This window comes from Motacilla alba, chromosome 5, assembly GCF_015832195.1.
Source record: "Motacilla alba alba isolate MOTALB_02 chromosome 5, Motacilla_alba_V1.0_pri, whole genome shotgun sequence".
Lineage (NCBI taxonomy): Eukaryota > Metazoa > Chordata > Aves > Passeriformes > Motacillidae > Motacilla > Motacilla alba.
Genome location: NC_052020.1, coordinates 28,049,308 through 28,075,941, shown reverse-complemented (window position 1 = coordinate 28,075,941; position 26,634 = coordinate 28,049,308). Strand labels below are relative to the sequence as shown.

At 37.2% G+C, this 26,634-nt stretch overlaps 2 protein-coding genes across 2 annotated transcripts in view; both read right to left on the bottom strand.

Annotated features, from left to right (window-relative positions):
• Positions 1 to 26,634, bottom strand: part of LOC119702086 (cytochrome c oxidase assembly protein COX16 homolog, mitochondrial-like) — a 44,886-nt gene that overhangs the window by 7,208 nt on the left and 11,044 nt on the right. Inside the window, exons 2-3 of the mRNA XM_038139564.1 lie at positions 25,111 to 25,188; positions 7,389 to 7,451 (exon numbers count right to left, since the gene is read on the bottom strand). Coding sequence (XP_037995492.1) covers positions 7,389 to 7,451; positions 25,111 to 25,188 — 141 coding nt within the window. The remainder of the gene's footprint in view (positions 1 to 7,388; positions 7,452 to 25,110; positions 25,189 to 26,634) is intronic.
• Positions 7,389 to 26,634, bottom strand: part of LOC119702084 (deubiquitinase DESI2-like) — an 85,470-nt gene continuing 66,224 nt past the window's right edge. The window contains exons 6-8 of the mRNA XM_038139562.1: positions 25,275 to 25,326; positions 25,111 to 25,188; positions 7,389 to 7,451 (exon numbers count right to left, since the gene is read on the bottom strand). The gene's annotated coding sequence lies outside the window, so the exon portion shown is untranslated. The remainder of the gene's footprint in view (positions 7,452 to 25,110; positions 25,189 to 25,274; positions 25,327 to 26,634) is intronic.

Here is a 26,634-nt window from a genome sequence, read left to right as displayed (position 1 = left end):
TGCTGAAACAGAAGGCTTTTCCCTGTTGAGAAACTATGATTTGGGCTAAACAGTAACAGGGCAATTTCAAATCTTTCAGCCATAAATAGTTTTTCAGTAACATCAATGGCTACTGTTTGATTTGTGCTGTTGGGCAATTTCTCATAGGGGAAAAAATCCTATTTCTTCTCTGCAGCTAACATCCCCTTTCTAATTGATGAGGACAGTAATAGGAGCATTATTCCCATACTGTACCGCCAGTAACAGTAAAGCTACTTCTCAGCAAAACTGCTGAATGTACAGTTCACAAATAATATGTGAATAACCCTACCTGTCATTCTATTAGAACCAACAGGCCTTCAAATCCAGTCAGAAAGGCTTCTGTCTTAGAAAGATCAAGGAATCTTTTTAAAATTTATACAAGCATGAAGTTTTAGAAGGTAAGGTCTGGGGTCTTTTTAGAGCTGGAAGGTATTTTGGTTTTGAACTCCGTTGTGCTTAAAGACTATTTATGTTAGAACTGTAAGATGGCACAGGGGGACACTGGCTCTCCAATGACTTGAGGGGAAGATGCTACGAACAAGATGGAATATTACATATTGACTTACCAACACCATTTCCCTCAGCCTGTGAACTTCTCAGTGATGCCTCCCAGCTATACCTGGGAACTTCTTAATTCAATTTTTAGAAATTTGATTATTTAGCTAAGAAGTGTGCAAACTCCATGGTCAGCCTCCACCAGAATCTTGCATATAATTTTTCTGTTAGATCAGTAAGCCTGTTAGAACAAGCAGTAACCCATTCTCTGAAGAAACTTGCTAAAGCAGAGTACATTTTTATAGTACACTTTGAACATTAAATTATGATGGGTAACAATAATTTGAGAAGCAAAGAACATGCAAGAATTGTATAATAATGTTTTAAGCATTTCACAGTTAGACTTGATTACCCATGTGGACATCATCTGGAAGTACACTGGCAATCACAAAACACTCCAGATAGTGTTTTTGAAATTGGCCAAAAACAGAGAAAAAAATCTAAGAAAAACAAACAGGAGGATATTCTTGCAAAAAGCCACTTTGCCTGGTTGCTGAGACAAGAACTTCCTTCAAAATTATCTGTTCTGCTGTATCGTCTTCAGAAGGAGATAATGAGAGAAACATACAGGGCCTCAGCTGTGTAGCTGAATTCCCACTCACTAATACCAAAGTTCCAACAGTTCCCCACTGGAGGCCCATTAGCAAGGCAGAAATACTTAACATTTTCACCTAACCAGCTGTACAAGTTCCCCATCCTGGCTGCCTGGCAGAAGCTAGCAGCATTCCTTAACACAATAAATGAAAGAATTCAGCTATGATGTCTGCATACAACTTGCCCTACTCAAACTTTTGGGTTTTTTTGTGACTGAAACAACACAGTGTTTGCCCTAGCATGGTAAGAGTGGTCAATTCATGTGGCATTAAAAACCAAGAAAACACACATGGAATGCAAGTTGATACTAAGGATTCTATTTTGGAGAGAGGAGAAAGGGTGATGAGAAGAGATCATTTGTAACAGTCCCAACCATGTTTGCTGTCTGACTGATAATTGCTCACCTTGTTTTCCATCTATTAGACATCAGTGTTTTCTTACTGGATAAGGAAAATGCAAATGAAACATATATGAAAGAAACAGCTCTCAGTTAAGGAAAAATCCTGTGCTAAGAGATGATCATGAAAGAATTTACAGGACTATTAAATAGAGATGCATTCCAGAAATAACACCAATAAAAAGTGACACCCTATGAATTTTAGTCTGGAGGCTTTCTTCCTACAAGAGACTTTTCCACCAGAATTCTTCCTGTGCCATACCCATCACCAAATGCCACCTTCTTGTGTTTCTCTATGAAAAACTATGAACATAGATTGTAGTTTGAACACATTGAACTATGGTACAGAAAACTGTTGAGATGTCAAGAAGAAAAGGTCAAAAACTAAAGGTTGGCTATGGACTGCACATCCACTCAGAATAAAATGCCTAACACAAACTATTTGAATTAAAATCCTTTCCCAGGCATTATCTATTGATGATAAAATAACAGGACTTTGTACTTCTCTACAAAACACTTCTCTACAACACTGTGTGTTGTAGACTCACAATGAAATAAAAACATACAAGAACATGTCACATGTGAATAAACTGAAATGCAAAAAACTCTGATTGTCCCAGACACAACCTGGAGATCAGCTGGAATCTAATGGCCAGGCTGGACAATGCACCAAGAAAGATGAGTGCATGGAAGGAACAGAGTGATTAAAGGAAGAAGAAAAGTTCTCTATCTCTTCATTTATCTAAACCTATTTATTGTCATGACAGTCCCTAAGGAGGGATATTTTCCCAACATCTCCATCAACTCTTAAACAGCTCAAGGCATTAACCACCAATATCTTCACAGACATTGAAGCAAATCAATTTAGTACACTAATCTGTTAATTCTTGAAGAGCAACAAAATCAGTAATCCTCTGGTACTGATAAAGACAGCAACAAGACACTTGCAGATATCAATGACTGGCATCCAGGAATTTCAATCTAGAGCACTCCTGTTGTCCACACACTTGGGTGCAATTACTGTGTTACTACACTGTCACTGCCTGAAAAAAAATTTCATACATTCTGCTGGCACCACAATCCCTGAAGTTATGTCAAATGAGTAATAAGTGGCCTGAGTCTTTTTCAGAAGAGCTTATTCAAATTCTTCTTTTAAGATAGTAAATATATAGGTCATATTCCCAAAACATCTTTCCATATACCTACTTTTAATTTTTGAACTGTCCTCAATACACATTTTAATACTGCAACTACGAGTCTTTTGCTGTAATTCTCAGGACAAAAATTTAAAAACTTCTGTCCTGAGCTATTGTTGATCTTCTGTGATTTATCAAATTATTAGCAGTGAAACCTTCTCAACCTTCATACTCTAAGTCAAGAAAGGAGCATTCTCTAGTCTGACCATTTGCAGACCAGCCTATTGCATCAATTATGCCATCCTGGCAACAAGTCGAAGGAAAACTTTGTAAAGTTTTACAATTTTGATATTCTGAAACACAGAAGACTCATTTTTCTTGCTGTTGTGTTCAAATGATGTTCCCAGCTTCTAAGAACAAATCTTACTTCTAATTTTGCTATATTTTCTTCAGTAAAAAATGTTCAATTGCTATCACCTTCTTTCTATGGAAGTATTTATATGAAAACACTATTCTTCTCAGTACGTTTAATATTATTTAAATCTTGAACTTTCTTTTAAGGAATTTTTAGAGCCCTAAGTTAGTACAGTCAGCCTGTTCTGCAATCTGTTCTTATAGCCCTGTTCAAAACCCAGATACCAAAAGGAGAGCCAGAATTTCAGTCCCAACCTCATCAGTGCCACACTCAGAAGTAAAATCACCTGTTCCTATATCTACCATTCCTGTTCATATTCATACACTGAATTAGCTTTTGTACCACAAGATCCCACTAGAAGATCGAGCTGAATTATTTATTCACCGACTCCTAAATCTTTTACAGAGTTGGTGCTTTCCAGAATGCAGTCCACTCTGGCCTGCGTTTTCAGTTTTTTAAATAAATAACTTCAGCTACTCTAAAAGGTAGCACTTAGCACTTTCAATGGGCCCATCTTAGCAAGTAATATGAACAGCTCTCTCCCTGCCTTGCCATAGTTTTACTATTGCAATATTTTCATATCACTTGCACATTAGTAATGACTTCACAATTTCTTTCACATCACTGAAAAAAGTACCCAATAGTGCCTGTATGTCCCAAATTTGCCAGAACTCTTTTAATAGTATCACCATCCTGCCTAGTGATGATTCCCAGAGAACCATCATTCCCAGACTGAAATTTTCAGCAGCCACTGAAGTCTTCCAAGCCCATTCTTACAACATAACTATAAACCATCAGAGTCTAGAAGGTATTTAACATCTTGTTTGATTATTAAAGGATTTGGAAGCACATCTGATTTGAATAAAAATTACTTTTTTGTCTTAAAAAAATACAGATACGTTTTTGAGTACTGCTACTTTGCCAGCATGGTTACTCATTATTTTACATCCTCATTATTTTATTCTTGGTTTGCTGCAACTCCATCCTCTTACCCCTAACCTTGTCAGATTACTTATCAGACAGCTCTGATGCCCTTAGCATCTTTTATCAGTCTTCCCTGTCTTACTACTAACTCATTTACTGTTTCCATAGCCATCCTTCACGTTTTTATTTATTGGAATATTTTTTCCTCTACTTTCAATTGCTATTGATTTCCACTGAGTATCACATATTTGATTCAAACCTAAATTATTTTTTCCACGGCAAAATGTTAGTGAATTATTAAGGAAGCTTTTACTTGCTAGAAAAACCCTTAACAACAAATCTATATTTTGGGGTCTGATGTAACTGAGGCCAGATTTTTTACTGCTTATTAGACCATTAATTTCACAGAAGTACAGAAACCAAGTGCTAGAATAAGGAATGCTATTTTGAGACTACATTAAACACATGAAGAGGAATGTACTATGACTGTTAAACAACCATGAGAATGGTTTTCACTCATCATATTAATCAGGTTTTTTATCTCCCTTTTTCAAACAAATTTTTCTCCTTTCAAATAAAATACTCAGGCTTTTGTCACAGGTCAAACACTCAACATTTTTTACAGTGTGTTCTACAAGGCCCAGCTCAGCAGCAGAACTACATTCACATTAGTACCAGCATCACTACTGGACAGAGCTGTGATTTATTAGGCAAAGGGGAGCAGCAGGGTCTAATTGGTCATATGAGGACACGAAAGTGTGTGAGAGGAATGCATAAATAATGGAGAGTGTATGCAAAGGTAGCTTGCTCCTCTGCCATGGCCCAAGACACAAGATAAATGCCATTACTAGCAGATCTGAGATACAAGAAATGCAGTATGAATTACACATGTTAATTCTTCCTTTCTCAAAATAGTATCCTGACCAGAAACATTTCTGTATGAAATAAACCTTTTATAGTATGAGAAGATATAATTTAGTAAATGAGAAGGTAAGAAAATGTCTTCATGTTAATTTCCTCACAATAAATTAGGTCTGTGATTATATCTTTTTAAATCATCATGATCACCACATCAGAGACAAAATGCAGACTTCAACATGTTTGAAATATTGGAAATGTCTTTACTTTTTACAATATGCCTGTAAGGGCATATATGTATGCTTATAGAAGAAATTATGACATTCTAGAAGAATTCAGTATTAATTCAATATGTATACTTCAGTAAGGACAGTAAGACATTTTTAAAAGTCTTGGGGAGGGCCAAAGGACATTTGCATTTATCTGGCAACCATGCTTCAAAAGAGCTGGCATGGCATCCTCAGTAACAGCTGCAGATATAATGCTAATAATATTGTAAAATAAGGCTTTACATATCAAAACAGCAACTTTTTTTAACTGCCCTTGATCTCTTATCACACCATATTTAGTAACAGCCACCAGTGTAATCCTTCAATGTGACCTATATATTGAATTAGAAGGTGTTCCTAAGAGCTGTATTTTTGACTTGTCCAAAATAAAGAAAGAAGAAAAATGTCCACCCAAACCCCTCTAGTCTGGAAAAGATGGGGTCCACAGAAAACTACTCTCCTAATTATCAGCTGTAACTGGGTGACTGGTTAGATTTTATCCACCAGAATACAGAGGTAACAGGGACTTAATATTGTCACACACTTAGTGTGGAGCCTGCAAACTATGTGCACAACTGCTGGTAGTTCCACAAGTTTCACTGAAGCAAGAAATTATAGTGTGCTTGCAAGTTGGTGCCCATAATAAAGTATATATTGATATTAGATTTCAAAACAATAACCCAAATCTATTTTCATTATGCAAATCCATTTGTTTTGTTGAACTGATCTGCGCTCTATAACACCCAAGCACTACTCTGGAAGAATTTCAGTCTGGAAACTTTCTACAGTTTAGATTAAGAAAAAATAAGATTGCTTCTGTCATTTCTGTCCATCAGAAAAGAGTCTCATTATCTAAGAAGGCTTGTAATATTTTGTTATGCCAGATGTATTTTATTAGCATTGATTTATCCATAAAGATAATGGAATTACAGCTATTTAAATATTATCCTTAACCTATTTACTCATCTTCTGAAGAAAGAGTATGGTATATCTGAATACAGATCTGTTGATTTTGAGGTTAGATATTGAGTTTGAGATGTGGTTCTTTTTACTGCTTGTGGTTCTTTTTATTTTTTCTTCCACATAAATAAATCAGAGCAGCCTTACAATATATTGAATGGAAACTGAGAGACAGTAATCCCAGAAGTAATCAGAACTTAATGGATTTGTAAGTTTTGAGTTTCCATTGGAACTTTCCATCTTGTTATTCCCTGCACCAGAAATCACAATTCTTTATAGCAGGGGGGAGCCCCAAACTATTTGCAATAATGGTAAAAACTAGCAAATATTTTCTGAAATTAGGCCTGTGAAAGTACAAAAAGTAAGTTTTACTTTTATTTCAGACAAATTACAAAAGAGTAATAAAATAGTAAAATTGTATTATCAAGATCAGGTACTGCCATTTGGTCACCTAATTATGAGAGCAATGGGTGCAATCGAGATCTTCAAAGGCTGGTGACAGAAATGAGGTATGGGAAGAAAACAAAAATCTGTGTTCAGCATAAAGGCCACAGGGATAGATAAAGTGTTAGTTGGACATTTGATTCAATTAATTTTAAAACATTAGGAATAATCTTAAATAGCTTTATCTTTTGTTTCTGGTCACAGGGAGGCTTTTACCAGTTTTTCTAACATGGCTTTTTGTAGGCCTGAAAATTTATGAGATTCTGGATACTGAACTGGTTAAAGCAGGCATTTTAGAACTCAGAAATATTTGAAGAAAATACAGTGTTGAAGGAAGAGTGAACTATTTTTCTATAAAATTTTCTGAAACCATGTAAAAGGAATGACAGTTGTTTCAAAGATACATGTAAATTTCCGAAGCAAGAAATAAGATAAAGTGCATCATGCACATTGTTCTGCTATTTGGTCTAAAGATCATCCAAACTCATGCATTAGAAGTGCTGACTTACATTCACACACACTCCCTCTAAGGCCAGCATCAGCTCTACATTTATAAACTAGGCTAACCACAGAAATAGTGAATTTATTTGTACCACTGTACTTGACGCCTGGAAATCAAAGTAAAGCTGTGTTCAGAAAGAAGCACTGAGTGTTCAAAAACCTTTCTCTACATAAAACCTTGTTTTTATTGGACATCAGTGAGTCAAAGGCAGATGGTTGATCTAATTTTAGTTAGGGACAGATACGACCCACCAGTGGCCAGGGTAATCAAGGGTAGCCAAGGTTATGGGCCCCAGGCAACAAATTTATTTTACCTCATATTCAGATTCCAGTGTCACAGGGTTCTGTTTTAGTTTTTCTTTCAAAGCTGGGTCAACCTGAAAGACAAATAAAAATACAGCAAAAATGTTTGCTTTTAAGAATATATTTTTTAAGAAATCTTAACCTCAAATAAACTAAATATTGGTACATGCAAACCCTCCTCTCCTCTAAAAGAGTTTATGTGCCATTTGTTCCAATACCAGGATGATGAACACAGCACAAGAATTGGGCTGAAAAGAAACAGGTCAACTGCCAAATTATTAAATTCCAAAGGAAAACACATTTTTAACTATAGCCCGATACTTGCATTACCTTAGATACTTAAATCCGTACCTGTTTAGTTTAAAACTGTTAAACTAAACAACGCTTAAATAAATGAAACAAGCACAAGAAAGATAAAATTGTGATCGTGGAATATATTATACTCCTGAATGCTGAGTTCAGGGAATAGGTATACAATATTTCCTGCTTTTCAAAGTCTAAGCAGGAGCTGAATTTCCAATTTTCTGGTGAACACACAGCTCTTTCCTAGTTTTGATTCTGTACTGACAGTACTGGTGTTTCCTGCCACCTTTCAGAGATGCTTATTGAAAGAACAAATCTGAGAACAGACATGTCAATGAACCAGAGCAGACACATTTCACATTTTAACTTCTTCTGAGCTTGGAACAAGTGATGTTCCTCCCTCCCTGTGCTAAATAACATCTGTCTCCCACAGGTCTAAGAGCAGAAGTTAAGGGGAAAAAGATAATTAGCATTCTTCATGCCTAGAGAAAGCATTTTACCTTCTTTTCAAACAGCCACATACACAGTATTCAGACATAGTCTTTAGGCCATATAATTAAAATACCAAATAAATTCACCACAAGAGAATAATCCCATTTTTAGAGCTTAAAAACCAAAAGAAATGCGCAAGGAGAGTGGCAATGTCTGTAATTCTACATTCCTCGTACACTTGTCCAACTACAACTAATCCAGTGAAGAAAAATTGTTACTCTTAATTTGCTGCTTCTTGATCTGAATGAAAAGGAACCAGTAACCCTCACCACAACCAACATCCAACATCTGCAAGTACTCCAGGAAACAAAAAGGAGGGCATACACGTAACAGAATTTGCCTGGCCAATGAGAAGATCCACCTTCAGATTCTCTTCCAACACGAGTTCCTATTTATCAGAGGTACTTAAAATACTCATCTACTATGTGAATTGATGGGAACTGCTCTGAAGAATTTCCCTAGGCCATAATGTTCCCCTTGATTACAGGCTAGTTAGTTAGCATGCAGCCTGTGAGACCTCAGTTCCTAAGGATGGATGCTCAGACAGGCAAGTCTAACACCATCTGTGCATGGCCAGAGGTTTGATTTCCCTACCTCATCAGCGATCTGGCCGTAGAAATACACATATTTGCAACCTCCAGATTCATTACACTTGGGACCTAAGCCAAAATATCTAAAGTGGTTAATGTTTGTACCAGATACAGCTCCCACCTTCTTAGTAATTAAAAAAAAAATTGTAAGACAAGATAGTGTCTCTGCACTGGCCCCCTACATCAAATAAAAAATGCAATGCTCCATCTCTGTCTTGGCATCCAAGGCCTCTGTAGAACTGCCCCTCATTAAAGATGGATTGTATTTCTCCTGTGACCACGACCTCCAACAACAGCCATGCTTTATTAGAACAGCGAACCCATCCATCACATGTGTAGAAATGAAAAGTCTTTAGGCAGCCAGACAGGCTTTGAAGCTTGCTTTCACAGAGAGAAGAGTGATCGTGGACCTCACTGTATTCAGAACTAAATGCAAACACTATTTGTTAGGCTTTGTGTTCTCACAACACACATATGGACAAGGGGAAATAAAAGCTCCAGTAAGTAAGGCAGCAACAGTTTTATTTCATCCTACATTTTCCCTTCATTCAATAATAAGGCAAAGTATCATGGTTGAAACATCATTTTTACTTAATACAGCCAGAATTTAACTTACAAAGACAGTTCAATATTCCATTATCAAGTTGTATTTTATCAATTTTTAGTGTGTTTGTTTAACATGTGGTGTTTGCATGGCCACATTTGTGTAAGGCAAAGGCAAACAATCAGTTAAGCTACTGCTGCTTCTCCTTCCTTCCAGCCTTTTCTGTCTTCAGACTTTCTTCTGTCTTCAGACTTTCTTCTGTCTTCATTCTGCTCTGCCTTCACAAAGACAGCTAAAACTGACACACAGCACTCCAATTTGATGCTGTAACTTTAATATTAACAAAATGGCAGAATGAAGGAGCCTAGTTGAAATTTCTTTTTTAAAAATACCCTGTAAATGCAAAATGAACAGAGTGCTGCTTCTTTGAAAGCAGAAATTTTATTTGGGAAATTAAGTTACCCAAAAAGACAAGTTAAACCCTGTTTTGATGGCAAACTTCATACACACCTTAAGCTCACTACACAAAACTCATTCTTTTGCCCCAAGTTCGACCAAAAAAAGGTAAAATAGAGGAGCAAGTATGTATTTCCTCTTCTCTTCATCTTTTTTGTCCCCTACACACATACATACTTACACAGAGTAATTTAAACATACTTGAACCTGCACAGTAATTCAGTCACCTGCACTTTCTAATGTCTTGATTGCACACCCCAGCTTTTCAGCTACCAAATGAGGCAGGTGGGTTACAAACTGTTTTAGGAACCCATACAGAAGTTGAGAAAAAGCGCATTATAAAGTTTTGTTTCCACTGTGTTTGTACGATGCTGTGCTATCTTTGAAACATCACAAGAACAACAACAAAAAAAAAAAAAAGGAAAAGAGAACGATGCTATTTTCATTCTGAAGAGGCAGATAAACATCAATATGAGCCACAATCACAGATCATAACCAGGGAACACTTCAAATGGGGGTAGAGCCAGGAAAGTGCCCGTGCCAAAGCAGTAGCTCTGTTGTATTACACATCTGCCACAAGATCCAAATACAAACACACATTTTGCTTCCATGATGACTGCTATGCCAACACATACTGCCAAATGAGCTAGAAGTATTCAGCTATGCACTGGCAAATAGATCTTCAGCTAAATTATGGACACAAATCTGTATTAGTAAATATGATGATGGCAGCAGACAAAGCCCAAATGCCGTAACAGCCTGACAGTGTCCTCTCCACCACTATTTAGGAGGCAGGAAGGAACAGAAAAGATATTCCTTTACATCAGAGGACTCTTCTTGTTCGGCAAAATCTCAGCTGCTCTTCTAAGATCCATTTAAATTCAGAGTTTATCTCTAAATGTAGAATTCAAAGATGTGTGCATGTATAATTACAGCATAACTTCACATTAGATTCTTACTGAAAGACTACTGAAATACTTGATGCAAGTATTTAGACAATCTTCATGAGATGCTGTCTGCAAGGCTTTGAAACCAATACTATAAATACAATTTTTAAAGGCTTTACTTATTTTCTTTTTCTGGGGTGTTTTTTTTTTTTTTCCTTTTTAGCACTTGCAGCAAAAATGAATAAAACATTCTCTGTATTTTGCATTATACAGGCTTATCTCATATTACATCAACTGAAAGGGCAAGGGCAAGTGCAATATAGAAAAATCTCAGAAAAGGTTTAAGAATCCAGGTTTCAAATTAGAATTTTGTCCCATTTCACACTCCCACTATTCCTTCAGATTTACCCTTACTTAACTTCAAAAGGTTCCCAAAGAAACAGACTTTAAAAAGATTCTTAACAGCTAAAAGTAATAGAGGTTAAGCACAGAAACATTCTTAGACATCTTAGTAGGCAGCTACTTGAGGCTGTAAGTAACTAGAAACTTGAAATGAGGCTGATGCTTCTCATTTTAAGGCTAACATTTCCGTTTTTCAATTAGAACCTGGACAGCATTTCTAGGTACTAAAAATGGCGCACCTTGGGGCGCAGACAAGAGGCATCATTACATAGCAAAGCAGGAATAACTGGTGCTTGCAGCCCCTGCCAAACCAGGGACTCCTGCAGTGCCCTGTGAAAAACACACACTCATCTCAGTAAAGAGGATTTGTGACACAAGTATGTTTGGTACCATTATAAACCTAAAAGTGCTGCTATTTAAAAAAATTCTCCGCTAACAATTTTGTATTGATACTCATTGACCACAGCTCATTTTGCCTCAGAAACAAATAATACTGGTAGAGAAGAACTGAGAAATTTGTGAATGTCACTAACTTTAGCTCCAGGATAAGGAAAGCATAGCTCTTTTACAAGGGAGCCCAAAGAATACCATCACTACCTACTTTGAAGTTTAGAGGCATGGAACACCTCTCCATATGGGGACAGGTTAAGAACACTTGGTTTGCTCATTCTGGAGAAGAGAAGGCTTTGGGGAAACCTGATTGTGGCCTTTCAGTAATGGGGGCTAACAAGAAAGACAGACAAACTTTTTAGTAAAGTGTGTAGGAACAGGACAAGGGCTGACGGTTTTAAAATAAAAGAGGGAAGATTTAGACCAGGTATAAGAAATAAGCTTTTTATAATGAGCATGGTGAGACACTGGCCCCGGTTGCCCAGAGAGGTGGTGAATGCTCCATCCCTGGGAACATTCAAGGTCAGGCTGGATGCAGCTCTGAGCAATCTGATCTACTTGAAAAATCTCCCTGCTCCTTGCAGGACTGTTGGACTAAAAGACCTTTGAAATTTTCTTCCAACCCAAATTATTATATGGTTCTGTTAAACACAAGAATACAAAGCAGAATAGCAGTGTCACTCCTGTTGAGCTTTCAGAGAGGACCACCAAGTTGACTCACATTTTCAAGGTAACATCCCAACTGTCCACAGAACACATATGCCTGGATCCGAAAGTCAAACAGCCCATCTTCACAAGCAGCCTTTCTCTGCTATAACCATTACTGTTTATTTGTCCATGTACTATTTGTGGCCATGGGCTTTAGAGCAAACCAAGACTTGAATATATTACATCTTCTAAAATGATGGGTTCAGTTACTGCACAAGGAAACCGTCAGGAGACGGCCACATCATGAGAAGAGGATTGTGCTTTTAACAGCCTCCTCTCACATCAGTCAGTGCAGCACACTGTATACTTGTGTCCTGGCATGTACTGACCAAATATTTGTATGCCAAAGTTTTATAGAACTTTCCCTTTAGCAAGCATTTCCAGAAAAACAGTAGAAGATGTTTCTACCCTAAAACTAGTTTGTTATTTTTACTAAAATATGAGTTTCTGTTCCGACCCTGTCCTCCACAAAATAATATCTCACTGAAAAAGATTTCAGCTTTGGAAATGGGAGAAGACAGTGGCCTAAATTTAATGAACATGAATTAGGATTGAGATTTTAATTTTTCCATCTGCCCTTCCCAGCATGAATAGATAGGACAAAATTTTCTTGCAGTATCCACAGTAGAAAGAGTCCACAAAATTACTGTTTATATGAAATTTTTCAATTTGTTCTCCCCACCCATTTTTTAAACTTAAGAGTAAACCATAATCACCAATTCTAGCTCTCCCACAGCGTATCTTCTTTGAAAACATTTATCATATGCCTAACTCCTCTAAATGGAAAATCAGCAATCCTGAGTGGATCAGTCAACTTTAATCTTCCTTGAGAAGACTCCCATAAATTGCTACAGAAATCTGTGTCATAAATATTCTAAGTTGTGGTTTATGAGCAGAGTGAGAAGCAGTAGACAGGAGAGGATAAATCCCAGGACTCAGGAAATGCAGTGTAAACTACAGCCAAGCCGAGTGCTGTTCTACTTAAGAAATTAAAGGAACAAAGCTTGTAGAGGTTGTAAGGTACAACAAGGGTTGTACTTATGCCAAGCTCTTTGGCATACAGTCTTAGGTAACAGAGAAGGGCAAGGCAAAACATACCATTTTTGTGCAACTTCATTCAAAACGAATCCTTCAACTACATTACTTAAATATTTAATTCACAAAAAACACATAAGGCTACCTTCTTCCCTGTGCGGGGGGTAAGGCACTGGAACAGGCTGCCAGAGAAGATGTGGATGCCCCATCCCTTTAATTGCTTGAAGGCAGGTTGGATGGAGCTTTGAGCAATCTGGTCTAGAGAAAGGTGCCCCTGCCCATGGCAGGGGGCTGAAACTAGGTGATCTTTAAGGTCCCTTCCAACCCAAACAACTCCATGACTCTGTGATTCTATACTGCATAGGATACGATCCAAGAATATTGACTGCATGGGAATACTTAGAAACAGTGGGGAGACAGCTGAGACTAGATGTAAACCCTAGCTTTGTGTCCTTTGACTTTTTCCTATGCTCTGCATGGAATACAGACAGCTAAACAAAAAAAAACAAACCATTTCATCCAGCCTCACACAGAAATCGATGTGGACTTTCCAAAGGAGCAATATAAATTGTTGTTACAGGAGCAGTTCCCAGACTTACAGTACACGGTGCACCAGTGATCTCTCAAAATCCAAACCTTGTACTTGCTTCCAGATTGATCAAAAAATACCTACAATCCCAAACTCTGGACCAGACTTTTTATATGATAATGTCATGGGAAATGGAATTAAAAGCTAATATGATGGCCAAACTGTCCCATAGTTCAACAAATACTTAAGCATATCTATATTTCTCCCATATAAGGTCAATAAAACTAACAAGGACTCTAGAATTTTCAGTTCTGAGCAGGAAGTACTCATCATTTAATTAATTTTGGTATGCTTTCACATCCAGTTTGATTTTCAGTTGCACATTTATTTATATGATTTATACCAAATTAGTGCTGTAAATCTTGGCTCTGAGTATGCTAGCATAAATTTAAATTCACAGCAAAATTCAGTACAAAAAATGTTTCTTTTGGTATAAAAAAAAGGTGTAAATTTGTGATGCCAGTGTTTAGGAAAAAATACTCCACCCTTTTGCCTCTAAATAGAATATACTTAACAGCTAGAAACAATCCAAAATGCAACTTTGGATGCAACTTGAACAAAGTCAATTTTTTTGGTCATATTTTTTGAAGATCCTTTTTAATGGTTGTGTACCTACTATGCAAGTTGAGGCTGGAAAACTAGCTTAAATATAGTTTATAGGGTTTTTTTTTCCTTATGGCTTCCTTAAAATATCCTTAACTTTGCAGAGAATCAATCTCTTTGTGGTACCTCTGAAAAACACAAAGGTCATTTAAGTTTCTGTTCAAAGCAAGCAACTTCAAGAGAGAAATCATGAATTGGCAGCTGAAGGCAGCATGGAAGCAGTCTGTGCTCATCTCCTCTGAATCTTTTCAGTGCTGTACTATCAGACAGAAGAGGACTGGGGATGGTGTCCTCGTTAGTTCTGTACATCAGCAGGAATTCCAGGTGCTCACTGGCTGTTCAATTAGGCTCACCTGTAAACTGTTCCTGGCAGCAGCTCACTTCAACCAAAGTGAAACCAAAGGCACCGTATAATATCCAAACCCCTATTTTTCGCTTGGTGTGGCAGTTCAGAAACACAAAGGAATTAATTTAAAGGGAAAAGTCTATCTCGTAGGAGACTAAACCTTCAGTAAAAGCACTGAAGCTTCAGGAAAATAACACCAAAAAATGCTCAAAAAAACCCAGCTCCCAAAGAACTCCAAAGAATCAACCCTCTCATGTAGGAACAGAGATAATCTGATCCCTCAAACATAATATAAAAAAACACAACACAGGTAAAACAATGCACAAGCACACTAAAAGATTAGGAATGCTTTCCCTAATCAGAGTTAAACATCTATAAATAGATATGCATTTTTTTCTTCTCTCTGTAAGTTAGTGCCTAAGCCCTATCCTGAACTATGTGAAAACATGCTTGCTACCCCCATACAAAGAACTCCAGTTCCCAGAAAACAACAGCAAGAAAATATACATTAACATTTTTTCTCATTGAAAATAAACAAGAATATAAAACAAAACCAAAAATCTGCCACTTTTAACCCTTAAAATGGTTTGAATTATGTTTTAAAACAACATTTTCATTTACAGCACATATCTGGTTTTTTTTTTACAGAAATTTATTAGGTATTGAAACAAATTTGGACTTTTTAATGTCTTTTTGAACAGAAACAATTTTTAGGATCCAGTACGAACTCATCAAAATTGTTTTCAGTGCTCTGAAAATGCATTTCTACAAATAAATTACTACCAAATTCTAATAACTCTCATCTTAAAATCTACATGTGTTGAAGAAATTAACACTCCTTATTCTACAGTTCCCATTGCATTTAAAGGAAAATACTTTCTACACTGACATCTAGTGAAGTTTTATAGTAAGAAGAAATATCATATTCTAATACTTTGTACTTACAAAAAGCTTTTCATTTCCCAAATCATTATACTTTAAATTACTAGTCTTTGCAACACACTTGTACATCACACACTATATTTTCTTTTGAAAGATATTTTGCCATGATTTTTAATAAATAACATGTTCACCTGTCAAAGGATCAGACATTCTGACGGGTATTTTAGAGAAAGTTGCAATGGTAAAATCTGGTGTAATTAAGTTTAAAACATGAATAGCAAAGGATTTTCCTTTTAAGGGTTTAACATACAATATTAACAAAACAATTCTACTAAAATCAGCAGGAATTATGAATGCAAAATATTTTAATCATACATTTTATATATTAATAAGACAAGTAATCTCTCTTTAAGCAGTATCTAAAGAGCCTGTATTCATACATCTCTGTAATCGAGTTTGGGCTCTGTTTAGATTGCCATACAGCTGAAGTTTGCAACAGCACCATTTGGCTTCAAGCCTCAAAACACAAAGGAGAAGAAAGGGAGGGTCCATTTAGACAGAAATTGCACTTAAAATGGACACATGCCTGGACAAAAGGTTTTCAACATTTTCTTTGTAAAAATGGTAGTGGTCTAGAGCTCCAGAAAATCCTAGGAGACTGGGATCTGCTGACATCATGGCTACTGGCTTCTCAAGATGAGTCTGGAAAGCTAGATGTTTTCTGGTGCTTGAGGGAGGCATTGGGAAAAACAGCTGGATATTAAATTATGTTTTGGCTAAAAACTGCCTGAAGCTAAGTTACACACTTGTAATCACTTCAATTGCAAGGCAAAAATACCAGTAATTAATTTTGGCAATGTGACAGGATTTAAATAAACCAAAGAGAATTCTTGGTAGTATATAAAATGTAAATATCTAAAAGCTACCAACATTTTATGTATTGAAATTAGTTCCACTTGCAATGGCATCAGAATGAGTTTCTCCAGTTAACAGCCTTCTCTTCATCTGAATCTAAATTTGACAACAGAACTATCATCAAGTAAAAAATGGAAAAAATGCTTCTGTTTAAAACAAAGAACTCTAAGTATTTGCAGTATATATTGTATTTCATCACAGAGAGGCTCAATAATGTGAGTAGTATCTTAACTCAAAGTCATCCTACAGTGCTGTAAGCTGTCTTTGGTGACAATAAGCACCTGGTCTAGCCAGATCCAATCACAGGAAACCATTCAAACCTACACATACAGAGTCAGCCTTAGAATGTGGCAACAAAAACCTTACTGAATCCCAAAGTCTACTCTGTTTTTGCCTTTTACAGAAAAATGCTGGTTTATATGCTAAACTGAAAGGACTGAAAAATGAAAGCATCTGAAAAAATGAAACATACATTTCTGTCTGGTATCATAGCAAATTCAGCAGACAGCTCTTCACAGACAATGTAGAGAAGTCATCTGAGCCCAAGTAAAATGGATTAGCTTTTGCTGAAATCAATGCAAAAACATGAATTGAACACTAGCAGCTGAATCTCAAAATCTCCAAGAATAACATGGATAAACAGCTCATTTCCATACAATCCTTCTGGAGTGAACTGAGAGAGAAAACATCTGAACATCTGGTACCACCACAATACTGGGTATGAAAAGCTCTTGCTACCCCTTTCACTGTGTGCCACATGGCAGGACTGAAATTATTGCCTTGGATAGCTCTGAACCATGATCAAAAAACGTAAAAAGGTCCAGATTCCACCTGCAAATAGAAACAAAGTCACTGTAAGGGTACCTGTTTAGCCATCAACAAGGAACCAATCTGCCTGACTAAATATACAATTCCAAATCCCTCCTACTAAGCAGGCCATGCCTGAAAGCAAGGTCTGCTTTAAGTTAGTAAAATATGCTTCATGCTATAAAGGTAACTGACTGACAAAGACTTTTTTTCTCACCTATAAGCAATCCTAAATGTATGCCTCTCACATTCTCTATAGCACCAAACACTTCAGTGTATTATTTTCTTAATTTTTGGATGACCTAGGGCCAAGCTCAGTAATGCATTTAGTCTTTGAAAATCAACTAAATCTACTTGTACAAGGAAATTAGCCAGTTTATCATTAGAGTTGAGAACCAGGCCAACCTGACCTGCTTAAGGAAAAGAAAAAGAAGAAAACAATAATCACCAACATCAATTCCTTGCCATGCTGTGCTTATGTAATCAGCTTACTGAAACCAATTAAACACAGGAAGATGCAGTTATAAATAAATAAATGCTAACATGCTAGATGAGAAGACTTGATTATTCTGCCAAGTTCAGTGACAGATGCTAAAATGATTCCACATTCCTTGGCTGACACATTTAGAAAGGATACCTTTCCCATCCAAAATATTCCACCAAACATCAACTGAAGATATTCTGATTTTGTTTACACTTAAATCAAGCAGGATGTTTTAAAGACAAGCTCCTATGGAATCAGATTCTCCAGAATACAGGAATGCCTCAGGCACAAACAACAGATTAAATAAGAGTTCCTCTACCTTCAAGACATCTGCTAGCTTGCCAATGAAGCTCCAGCAAAAGAGTATCTAGGGCAGGCTTCATCTCACCTAATTTTATTTTTAATTAAATATAATTTTTTAATTATACTTTTGACTTGAAGCATAAAGTCTCTACTTAGGATCTTCCTCCAGTCAGCTGCAGAAGGGCATTCCCTGAGAAACTAGAGTCCCACTTAAAGATATATACAAAACCATAAATTGTCCGCACCTTGAAGTTAGGTAGCGGTTTATCTCACCTGTTGTTCACAAATAAGATATAACCATATTCATACACTACGGAAGGTAATTGTCTCACTGCAATGGGGTAATAATAAAATCTCAAATTAAATCTCTATTTTTTAATCCATCAAAAGAGGACAACATATTTCTCAAGTATCTACTTTAAAACTAAATGAAACCTATGTTGGGGCATTTCCTCTCAAACCTCCTTTCTGGACTACCTGGATAGCTATCTCAAACTAGGCATTTCACTTAAGACAATGGAAAAATGAGCAAGATGAAACCCTGACATAGTGCACAGCACCACAAACATACATTTAGATTTAGCTGAGCAGATACTGAAATTTCCCTTCCTTATCTTTAATAATACAAAGAACCCATTTAGAGTCTTTTAAGTATTAACAGGGGTAATTTAAATTGACCTTAACATTGGTAGGGGGGTTTGCACACCAGGAAGCCTAGAGGATGAGTCTTAATCCATCTAAATCCATTTGGAATAAAACAAAGCAGAAAGCCCGCAGAACACACAAGGTAATTGAGTGCATGAGACAATCTGGGCTGGTAGCAATAAAGTCCATTAATTGTTATTAGAACACTGTGGACTTTGCCAATCCAGTCCAAACACAGTGACTTGTCCTATCCACATTACTCCTTGAAATGGTGAAGTCCATCAAGTTTTGGTCAGACTGAGGATCTGGGGGAACACCAAGGTGTAACAGGATTTCAAACATGGATACTTATCCACTAAGAATTGCAGTAAGTATATCTTGCAGTTTTCAGTCAATAGAAAAGTTTGTGGAAGAAAACTGAAAACACTTTTCGTCTTGCTACCTATTTCAGTTAAATTCTTAGCATCTTTGGCAGTCTTTCAAGTAGAGCAAATACTGGTTTTTAACACAGAAGCAGGTCCTCAAATAAGATAAACAAGTCAGCTTGCAGTAAACCAGACTGATCCAGTAGCTCACAGTATGTGTAGTGATGGAGTCAATCCACTGACATTCCACAAATCTAAATAAAAATAAATCATATTATTTGTGTAATTTTAAAAACTGTAGACATATTCAGAGGTTTAAGTGATTTTGTTTTAGAATTTTCACCTCATTTGAAACATATTATTTAAAGGAAAAAATGATGCGACATATAGAAACATGACATTATTCATAAACCATACCAACATTACACTAAACATTGAAATTACATTTTATTCTGTAATGCTTCTTTTTTCTGAAACAAACAAACTGAAGAAACAAACCAAACTTTTCCTGGGGCACAGAAATCCTGTCCAGATGGACTTTATAGGCAAGTAAAATGGAAGCAATAACCAACAGACATTTTCTACTGCACTACTCCAGGACATGCCCATATGTGTAACTCCCATAGACATACCTGAGGCAGTTTATTTAAGGACAGCAATAGGAATGTGCCAGCCAGTAATAAGGCACAGCCTTGTCCAGTCACTTGCAGATGTACTCCCTTTTTGGGTGGATGCTGAACCTCATTTAAACACTGTGCTGCTGCAGTTGCAACCATCTGGACCCAACAGTGTGAAACTCATTGCAGTGCATGTGTGAACAGAGCAATGTTTTGACAGCAACACGAAGGCATTCTAATAGGCAGATAACACCTCTTAACTATACACTTATAAGAATGAGAAAATGCTTGACTCACTCCCTAGACTTTTCTGAGGCAAATGCCTGATATGTTCTTGCTTGACAAAGTCTCATGGAAATCCATCAGCTCTCTGCTCCTATTTCTTCCTAGCTATTTTACCCTGACCCAGAACACTTGAAGTAACGCATCTCATCTGAGGAAATTTTTTAATACTCATGTGTATTTAAATAATTCCTTTTATTTGAATGAATTAACTTTCCTATTTCCTGTGTAAAGTGGAACAGCATTAATTACCTATATTCTACAGACTACGTAAATGAGATAGGCAGAGAGGAGCTCTGTGGTGCAGGAGGTAGCTAAAGAGAGAACCTGAACAAGATGGATATAAAATTTCCAGCGAGATCAGTAGGTGTTATTTAAATCACATGCTGCTGTGGGTCTCCTGACACCCACTCGTGAGATTAAAGACACGATGTAAAAGAACAGCACTAGGGACCAACTAGGAATATTCTAAACTTGTAATCCTGAGTATAACCAACCAGTCAGCCGACGTGCTTCTACCACTATCAAGCCCCACTATGAGAACTGCTGTAAATCAGAAAAGTCAGAGAGCCATAAGTGATCATGTTAACTTTCTTCTTTCATTTTTCAAAGGACAGCAAGGTTTCCAGAAAAATCTTCTACACACCACATGCACTCTTTTTCTCAATTCAAGTCCAGGATTGTAAAATGAAAGCCGAGATCCTCACAGTTACATAATTTCTTGAACAAGTACCTTAAGACAAAGCAAATATACAATAAATGAAGATTCACAATGGCAACACTAACACTCTGCAGGTGTCAATAAGCAATACCTCATGGATAGCTACATGCCAGTCAACTGGTCAAAAACACTAGCTAAGAAATTTTAAAGGCAATCTTCAGTCTGCAGAAAGCAGGCTTTACACTCCTAGTGCGCTGAGTATGCTTCCGACCCCCACCATTCTTTTCATGCCCTTTCTGGGTTTACAGGCTTATTGCTCATAGAGAATGGTGAAAGAACAGGTCAGGAACCTTTATTTTCATCTGGATTTTAATTCCTGGAATGCACTGCAACAATCATACATATTTAAATGCACAACAACCAATTTGAGGGTAAAACTCATGGAGGAGAAACTGAAATTCTATCATTTGGACTCTTTACTACCTCTACTTTCTACCTCACTAAGACAGAAAACATTAGTATTATTTCTTAGCATTCTACTTTTGGGGTGCACTCACTTTGCACAGGACAAAGAAAAAGTGAACAGGATCTTCATAGCTTGTAAAGAGATTCCAGCTTTCTTAGAAATGCTTCTGCTGCACATTACCCTGGAGGAACTCATTCAGTCCTATCCCATCCCAAAAGTCTGAGAACCTGCCTTGCAATGATACTTCTTCAACAGACTCAATTTGGAGCTTAAAAACTCTTACTCTAAAAGGTTTGCTGATGGGAGGAAAGCATAAACTTTTCCAGATAGTTAATATATCACTACCCTTCAATTCTCTACAGTAGCTATTAGCCAGCAGTACAGACCACACCCATGTTCCAAGATTCTTATATCCAAAACTAAATCTCAATCAGCAAGTCTATACAACACCTGGAATGACAACAATGGGTGCACGGTATATAAAAGATAATTGATTGTTATATAGTTGAAAAAACATTTTCTGTATATTTAATAGAAATTACACTTTCAGTAAAAAAGTATAAATTAAATAAACATCTCCAATTGCATACACAAGAAGAAAGACAAACAAAGAGCCTAGTCTTCCATTTATGAATTAAGCATCTGGAAAAATGCCCGTACAAACCTACTAATTTCTTCTCTGTTAATTCCACGTGGCTTTCCCATAAGCATACCTGGTTTTCTGTAACCAATTTTGATTTGCATAAATTCTTCCCAGAAAGTGAACAATTACCTAACCTAATGATTTCTCCATTAATGGATATTTGGCAACAACAGATAATGGAGAAATCCTCGATTAGTTTCAGGAGAATTCTGAGCAACATAAACAGGCATTACATCAGTAAGAGACTCAGCAAGCTTCCTTCAAACGCAGGACATTCATTGTGCTGAGGGAATATGACTGATCTAGGTATCCTGAGAAGACAAAAGTGTAGCCAAAAAGGTTTTTCGATTTTAAAAGAGATGGCCATATCAGAGGTCCTGATACTCAAAGATGGACTAAATGGATGATCTATCTGCTCCTTAGATACTAATAGCCCCTCTTCAACTGCAGCTCTAGGCTCTGCCTCTCTATCCTCTGCGGTGGCTGAGCTGCAGTCCAAGATCTCAAAACACAGCCCAAATGAACAAGAGGACACAATTCCTCTTGCAGCCCCTTCTCAGCCCCACTCCACCTACAGCTGTAGGCTCTGTCTCCCTCTCAATCCTAATGCTACCCCAGCCCAATGCATCACAACCAAATCATACTCCTGCAAAGGTCCAAACCATCATTTTCTCTTGAATTTTAATACCTTTATCAGGGAATGTTCTTCAAAAGTCAGTTTGACATCAATAACATAGTCTTTATTACTAGTGCACCTTTTTTCATTAAGGGACAAGAATCCAAAGTGGAAGCTAGCCCCTCAGTCACTGAAACACAGACTACATAGCAGCAGTTCCACTGCAGTGCTGCCTTTGAATATCACTGTTGACTGAGAAGTTGCTTACTAATGTGGTTTCCCTCTAAGCACAGTGTGAAGTTCAGAGTGAGAAAGGAAAAGAACAGGTACTTTTGAAGGCAAAGGATCATAGTTTGGCATCTGAAATGTATTAGAAATTTACCACAAAAGGATTAAGTTTTGTGTTTTTAGCAGTTGAATTAGCAAGAAAACATTCGGGAATCATGCTTACAAAAGGTGACATACTGGAGTTTGCACATCCTTAAAATATAATCAAAAATGACAGGCACTTGGGTGTTATGAATTCTGGCCTGCTTTAGGATTCGTGCTACCTCCATTTTTGGAGCAGTAAAATGTAAATAATAATCCTACCTTTTCTGACAGTAGGACTATGACAATTAATTTAAATTCTGTGAAAGTCTTCTGAACTCCTTGTATTGAAACTGTTATTTAATTAAATATTTTTATTCTTCTAAAAGAGAAGCTGTAACAAAAAAAATCTTATTTCTTTTATTGCTTATTGCATTTTGCATGTAACTGTCCAATCCCCCAGTAAGAGCCCTAGTCCATCTGTCCCTATTCTGATAAGGATTTACAACACTACAACTGTGTTATAGAAGAAAAGCATCAGGACTTTAACAATACTTTTAAATTACTCCTATTAACGTTCTTTTCCTGAGTTCCATGTACATTTTAAACTAGACTTTTTTATCCATTAAAATACATTCAAGTCTCATTGGCTGTCTTATTTAGTGAGTTAGAATGGCTTTCAACTCTGTTTTTATGGATACAGAAGCAGAAATGAATGAAACACATTGCTTTGATTTGTCCATCTACAACAAGCCCAAAGTTGGTGCTCCTAGCTCTGAGCCAATACTGCACTGTTTTTTACTTCAAAGTCACCGACTTCTGAATAAAACTGCAAGGAAAAGAAAAAGAAAACACAAAAGAGATGCTGCAGACTTAAGCAATACTGGTTAGAGCATAAACCAGAAGGCCTCTTTTAGCTTTTCGGAGTTTAACAACTCCAGGGTGAAGTAGCTTCCACTCAGAGCTTTCATGTACAACTGACTAATTCAGTAATGCTTCCCTTGATTATAAATGCTGGGAGAAAGAGTCACATAGACCTGAATTAGCACAACTATTAACAGTGTGTTTCCCTGAGCTGCTATCACAGTGCCGATCATGGGGGTCAAATGCAATACACTGAGTATGAATCGGACCCAAAAACTAACAGAAACACAACAGGCAAATTCTTGCCCCACTGTAATCCCCATCTGGCTGGAGAAAAACTTAAAAGGCTCCAACTGGTCCTAAAAGGACCAGTTGGTATGACAGAAAATGAATAGAAATGATAGAAATTATAGAAAAAAAGCATTTTTCTCTAGTGCCAGAAGACGGCACTAGATAAAAGATTTGTAAGATTACTCTCCCTGATCTACAGCTTCTGTCATGTACAGTTCTGAGCAGGAGTGGGTCACATGGGGCACGGAAGGCAGGTATGCAACACAGAGAACAATGAGGAATGATTAAATTAATTTACATGGTCCACAAGTGTCTAAGACAAAACAAAGGGTTATTTCCTCCTGACTCTAAACAGCTCAGGATCTCACAGTAGAAAGCCACAGTATTCAGAGTCCTACACAACTTTTTTTTTTCTATGAAGTTCCACAGAGTCTTTAAAACAGCTTTGTACAACCTGCAAGACAGCACTTCTGAGAAACCAGAAAGACAGACCAGAATGTCTCTCTGCATTGCAATAGCAGACCTGCTTATTACCAAGCCAAGGAAAGCAAGCCAATATTACATTCTGCTAAACTGACACACTCCTTTCAGATCATTTCATATGCAATTTGGAACTAGGGTTACACTTGGAGGGGTAAGTAGCACTAATAAACAGGCCATTTCCCTCAGAAAGAAGGTTTAAGGTTCATTTAAAAAAAGGCTTCTTATATACAGGATATTCTGACACATGGGTAAAGACTAGCTCCTGTTTCCTTCACAAGGCTTAAAGAACAGGATGTAGCACAATGTCAAAGGTACCTGCTTGTCTCAGTCAATGCACAGCCAAGCCCCGGAAACCATCTAACATTTTAAGCTCACTGCCAAGATTTGTTTGAAAACCAAACCTTTTAAAAAATCAGTTTTCTTAGTCTAAATTGGATACAGTACCCCTGTAATAACCTCCTTCTAGACATGCTGCACTTCCCTCTCAGGATTCAGAACTGCCACTTACAATCAACCAACCAAACAAAATGTTTCTATTATTTATGCTGATTTTTTCACGGATGGCAAAGGATTCATCATCATGTCGGCCCCTTTATTGTCACCTACTCTGCCTACTGCCTGTGAGACTCAGCTGTAGCTCAGCGCCAAGCAGTGAAAGGCAAATCCCCTACACCAAGTTTGTATGTCCTATCAATTATTTAAAAGCAACATGTAAGCATATAGAAATGAAAAGCAAAGAAAATAATTTAAACTACCTTTCCATGTAGTTTCTGAACATCATATCTTATTTGTGTAAATTCACGGAGTCCAAAAGATCCTCCAATGAGATAGAGCTGAAAACAGAATGAAGAGAGATGTGTTAGGACTGTTACAGAAAAGAACGCTTCGCACACCTACAAAAAATACTGTGCATACTGACCTAATTCATTTACCAAGGGACTCTACTATTTTTCCAACAGAAACACCAGGAGCTGAAAAAAAATAATAATTTAGAAAATAATTGCGAGTGCCTTCTTCCACTCTCTGAGCCTGGATTTCACACATTTCCTCCTTCATACAAAGACAGGTGCTACATGACTAAGACTTTCCAGGGACTTCCTCTCCTCTTACCCCTTCTTTTCCCTCCCCATGTGGTTTTCTGACATAACGGCAGCAAAGGAACCTTTACCTCACTGCCACAGGTTTTATTCTCATAAATTTTCAAACTCTGTGGGGAAGTAACAATGCCACGCTGACTTACTCTGATGTCTGTGGGTAACAGATCTAATTAAGCTTCTGAACAGACCATGACTGTAGCTATAGTTCAATAACATATTATCACCCAGGCTAAGAAATCACATCCAGCACACCTATCCTTTTATTACTCCTTAGTTATCCTGCAATTTCCTCCACGCCTGTGAAGCTTAAGAATAATAAAGGGAGAAAGAGGAGGACTTAATATCCACATAAGAAATCGTTATATTATTCTTTCTTATGAGAGAGTGCTATCACAAAACTGTGTATGTATTTTTACCATTAGAAATGGACAGACCATCCAAAGATCAAGTATTGTTTAAAAAGAGAAGAGACTTGAAAATTAGCTCAGAAATCTAGCTACTTTGTGTAAGAGTCAGGTCCCTTGCTACTGCTCCGACCTCACAGTGTCTGCAGCTCTCTGTTAATGCAGATGCATAGGAGGCCAAAAGGCTTCACATCTAGAGACACACATCTAAGGAAGGTGGAAGCACGAGGAAGCTCTAAGGACCTGAGTGAAGGCAGGAAAAAAATCCAAACAAAACCCACCACCACCACCCTCTTTCATCATGCAACTTTGCTGTTACAGTCCTTCATTACAGGCTGCAGCCGAACTGCTGTTTTCTACACACTGCTGGCTGATTTCTTACTACATATTAGGTTTGCAGCAATGGCCTGTGTCCAAGAATTGTTATAATTATGCTGTGCAGGTAGTCACAGTGCATGTTCGTTCCAGAAAGTGGAAGTTCATGTCACTGTGGCCACAAAGAATTAGAAATTAGAAACAAAAACCTGCCTTCTACACTTATTCATTCTCAAAGTTGCAGGACTGCATTACTTCCCACCAGGCAGGTAAAATTACTCACAACCACGTGAACACTCTCTCCACACACACACTTTGACGCTAAGGTACAGACTGGTATCCCAGAACTGATGTGCTCTAACCAAAGAAGAAGAAACCCTTCATCAACAGCCAGGAGTTAAAAGCTCCAGAGCCTCTTTCTGCTCCTTTCAAAAAGCCTTAAAATCTAGCTGACAATTAAAAA